This window comes from Populus euphratica, unplaced genomic scaffold, assembly GCF_000495115.2.
Source record: "Populus euphratica unplaced genomic scaffold, PopEup_1.0 scaffold4741.1, whole genome shotgun sequence".
Classification (NCBI taxonomy): Eukaryota; Viridiplantae; Streptophyta; class Magnoliopsida; order Malpighiales; family Salicaceae; genus Populus; species Populus euphratica.
The window spans coordinates 912-5551 of NW_011504603.1; the positions used below are offsets into that span (position 1 = coordinate 912).

Below are 4640 nucleotides of genomic sequence, written 5' to 3' on the forward strand. Positions count from 1 at the left end.
AATAATGATGAAAGTGCTGCAGTGCAGGGAGCGCCAGTTTTCTCTGGCTTGACAAATTTGGACCATTTCAGAGACAAATGTGCATGAAAATTACATGGCAAATTGTGAATGACAGAGTGTCCATAACAATTCCCCAAACGACTTTTATACATGATAGCTGGAGATAAGACTTCCCCAAGGATATGTAGGGCCTCACATGCAGCAGCAGATACACAGGTGCATGGTGAAAAGGGAAGGCAAAAATCAAATACAGAGTGAAAAGGAGAACACACATTCAGTATGATGAAAATTGGAGTCGGGATGTATATGTGTTGCTGTTCAGTAAATCTTTATAAGATGCAACAGGAGCAACAGCCACCTGCGTCTTTCTTACTTTGGAAACTCTCCTGGATCGACTCTAGCTTTGATATTATCTCCTCAAATGTTGGTCGACTTTCAGGATTCTTGTGCCAACACTCTCGAAGAAGCCTAAATCAAGTGAAAGCAAGCAGTCATGAGCATAATCAAGCAAACTAAATTGTAGAGTTTTAGATAAAGCCTTGGCAGTATGGCGTGCGTGTGTCCAGAACCAAAGAGTACTTCAAGAAATAATGAGAGCTAGTTGCAGAATGCCATTCTCAGAACAGAATATTGACTAGCATATATAACCAACCTAAAACTCCTCATAGCCCCACTACTGTTTTCATTAATAGTTATATCTAGTGGCATGCCTTTTCAAATAAATCAAGGCACCGAGAGGGCTGCAGTTGTTATGCTGAATTGCAGTTTATCTTGTGCTGGTAAATAAAACACAATGAAAGAGAAGGAAAGCTAACATCTTAATTGGATCAGGGTAAACAAATGAGGATACAGATGGTCGAGCATCTTCAAATGCCCGCTTGTCTGCAACATGCTCAGGGAGTGCTGTTCTATTTGATGGCCCCCCTTGGAAGATCTGTCAACAAATATAAACCAGCATGAACAAGATCATGATGCAGTCAGAATACGTAAACTATCATGCTCTTTATTGTTCCATGTACAAGTCTTGAATTCGGTTACCTCATGTACTATGAGGGCAAAGGAGAAGACATCAACACTTTTCCCATAGGATTCTCGACGATATACCTCAGGTGCCATGTAACGATCTGTAGTATCCCATAACATTGGCCACAACAAATGACGTGATCTTTACATGGCAGAAGATCTTTAGTTCTAACAGATACATTAATTCAATAAGAAAGAAAGGCTTACATGAACCTGTTCCTCCAGTCATCATGTAACCTTGGTCATCCTTTTCCTGTGCAATTTTGCTTAAGCCGAAGTCTGTAACCTTTAGGTGTCCAGACTCATCTTGTAACACATTCCTAGCAACATTAAGTTGAAAAAAAACCTTTGTGAGTTTTTTCATTTGTCATTTTCTCCTTTCGCATACATGGAGGGAGGAAAAGTGATGCAGTGAGCAATATTCATTTATATTGTTTATGTTGGCTGACGTTATTCTGTTATATTCTTCTAAATAGCTAATTATAGCTATATTGTGAACTTTCTACCTAGTTGTCTTGGAAGACAACTTCTATTAATGTTTTATTTACATTACGTTTTAAGTTTGACAGTTACTTTTCTTTAGTTTATATTCTATTATTGTGACTGTTGTTGGCAGATTATGATTTCTTTATAGATTGAATGTTATCAAGCTCGAGAAGAGTAAGGTTCAAGTTATGAAAATTCTAAAAGTGACTCCGACGATGTTAATCCTTTCGTCAATTGTCAAGATCAAGAAGGTAAATTGATTGAAATGTTTTTTTTTTTCAATCTTCAAATGATATAAAGAATGAATTACCAGAATTTAATGTAAGGTCATCTTCTACCTGAAAAATTTCTTGATTAGCTTAGTGCTATTGAGAAAGTCTTTGATTACAAAACAATATAGAATGTTTATTGCAATGATTTATCTTTGCTAGAGTGTGAAGAAAACAACACCGACAATATAAAGAAGGCAAAATGAAATGTGCTTAATAAAAAAACAACTGTTAATGTTTTAAATTGAGTGTCTTTTAATTCCATTAACTATATTTATTAGGAACATAACTATTATAAAATTTTAAAGATATTGGAAGAAACTTTTACTAAAAAGATTACATAAAACAAAGCTTTTGTGATTTGAGATCTTGTGAATTTGATGCTTCAGTGCACATAAATAAATTTTAAGAGTTTTTGAATTATTTATCATTGATGAATCTTGAGATAGTTGATGAGATAAAAACATTAATTCTATTGAGTTTATTATTAGATAGTTGCAAAATATTGGTGGTGCCACGTAATAATTTTACTTTGAATGAAAAATTTACTTTGAAGACAATTGTCATGATCAATTTTTTCTCTATAATTTTCTCATGGCTTTGAGTGTTTAGTTGTAGGGCATTTGTATATATTTCTAAAAATAAAAAATCTAAGCTTGACAACAAGATAAAGTAATGTGTTTTCTTGGGTTTTAAAAAAGATGACTTTGGTTATAAGTTATGTATAAAAAAAAGTTGTGAGAAGTAGATATGTCTTTTTTGAATATGAAACTATTAAAGATTTTGAATAAAAAGATAAAATAGAATATAGTAATTTTATTCCTGTAAATTCAAATTCAATACATATTCCATAGTTATATTTGATGACTTTTAATGAAAGAGATTTGTAAAATGATGATAATAGGAGTTTGCTTTTTGGGCTATTAATTGATGATCCTAAGCCAACTACTGATGATGATGATGATATTATTTTTAAATAGATTATTCAAGAAGCTCTAATTTAGCCATAAGTAAGGAATTCCATTAGAACTCACTATGTTTCTACTATATATTTTCCTCATGAGTATATGTTAGTTACTAATAGGAGAGAGCTAAAATTCTTTGATAAAGTTATGTCTTATAAGACGAAAACTAAGTGATTGATAGCCATGTAAGAAGAAATGAAATTCTTACACGAAAACCACACTTTTAAGTTAGTAAAGCTTTCTAAAAACAAGAGAGCAATCTAAAATAAATGGGTGTTTATATTGAAAATTGATGAAAATTACTCACAGTCAAGATATGAAAGATTAGTTGTAAAATATTTCGGTCAGAAGAAAGCTATTAATTTTGAAAAAATCTTTTTACCCTTGCTTAAGATATTTTCAATCTGAGTTATGCTCGGTGCTCGGTTCTACTGCTATTGTGACATGTCTTAGGAGATCTATATGGATTAATCTTAAGAGTTTAAAGTGAAAGGCATAAAATAATTAGTTTATAAATTAAAGAAGAGTTTATATGAGTTGCAATAAGCTCCAATGTAATTTTACATGTTATAGCCCATAGTTTTAGCTAATAAAAAAAATATTTTGTAATCCTATTATTTATTGATAGTGAAAGTTTTTACGTGTATTACGGTTGGCTTATTCTATATTATATGGTTTTTCATGTAAATATTTTTGGTGTTGATTTGTATTATTAATAGATTCATTCTAATTTTAATTGTACAAAAAGTGTAACTTATGAATTTAGTTAAATTGATGTAATTTACCTAACACAAGCGAGTCAGAAACTCTTGTAATTTGACATGCAAGCCAAGTATCCAACACAAACAGCATGAAACAGAAATATCTAGATAGCAAATATACCTTGGTGTCAAATCCCGGTGTATAATAGCACGTGGTTTGTGTTGATGCAGATAATTCATGCCCCTGCAAGTTTTCATGATCAATGACAGAGGGTTTAGCGTGTGGAGGCCACAGAATAATTAATAGGGTAATACACAACAGGAAATGCTAATGCATCGAATTGCTTGTAATTTCTGTGGAGAATTCAACAACAAGGCAGCTTTAATGGAAAGAAACAGAGTTTTTGTCAGATAGATTCTATAATGGTCTAATCAAGTCAAGAAAGCTAAATTTCAACTTCTTGGCAAAATCTCCTCTATAACAACATCATCTTTGCTGTAACAAAAATACATTTCAGGATGCTTGGAGTTGAATTAACGACATAATTTTTTTTTTTTCAAGTTTGTTCGAAGAAAATGCTTAAGCTATTATTTGCAAACTTGAAGTACAGGAAGCATTCTTTGAACATCTTACCTTGCAATATCTAAAGCATACGAAACTGCTGTTTCCTGATCAAGTCTTCCCTTCCGTTTTAGGATGTCATACAAACTTCCCTAACACGTTCATATCGGAGGAAAAAATCAGTGGAGCAAATTCTAGTCTGGAGTCAACGAAACAAATACCAAAAAGGTCCAGTCATGATTGAATATTGGATACCCACATCGCGAAGGTACTCCGTCAGGAAGATCAACCGATCGGAGTGCTTTAGAACACCAAGGAACTGCACTATATTAGGGTGGCGCAACTTTTGCCACAGCCCCAGTTCCTTCAGAAAGGTATTCCTGTGAAATTAACGTGCTGAGAAGATGAACTTAAGATAAAATCTGAAAATAGTTGAAGTTGCTAGAATCAGTCTATACTCAATAGCCACCTAGTTGATCTACGTTTGTTAACATCATTACTGTATTTTCGTTGTTTTCTTTTCCTTCTCGTTTTTTCTTGGTGCAGTAGTTTCATAGTTTTATCAACTTGAAAAAGGTCATTTCAGATAGTAAGACCATTCTTTGAACACATTGAAAAACATGAATTCTTATCT

The 4640-nt window shown here is 32.8% G+C and overlaps 1 protein-coding gene across 1 annotated transcript; it reads right to left on the minus strand.

Moving 5' to 3' along the window:
• Nucleotides 1-252: 252 nt before the first annotated feature.
• Nucleotides 253-4386, minus strand: LOC105120101 (seven transmembrane domain-containing tyrosine-protein kinase 1-like; the record flags this gene model as incomplete). The annotated part of the gene is made up of 7 exons (XM_011018285.1): nucleotides 253-468; nucleotides 816-934; nucleotides 1039-1124; nucleotides 1231-1343; nucleotides 3626-3688; nucleotides 4079-4158; nucleotides 4266-4386. Coding segments are annotated over 7 exons (721 nt in total), but the record flags the coding sequence as incomplete, so codon positions are not given.
• Between the last annotated feature and the right edge of the window lie 254 nt (nucleotides 4387-4640).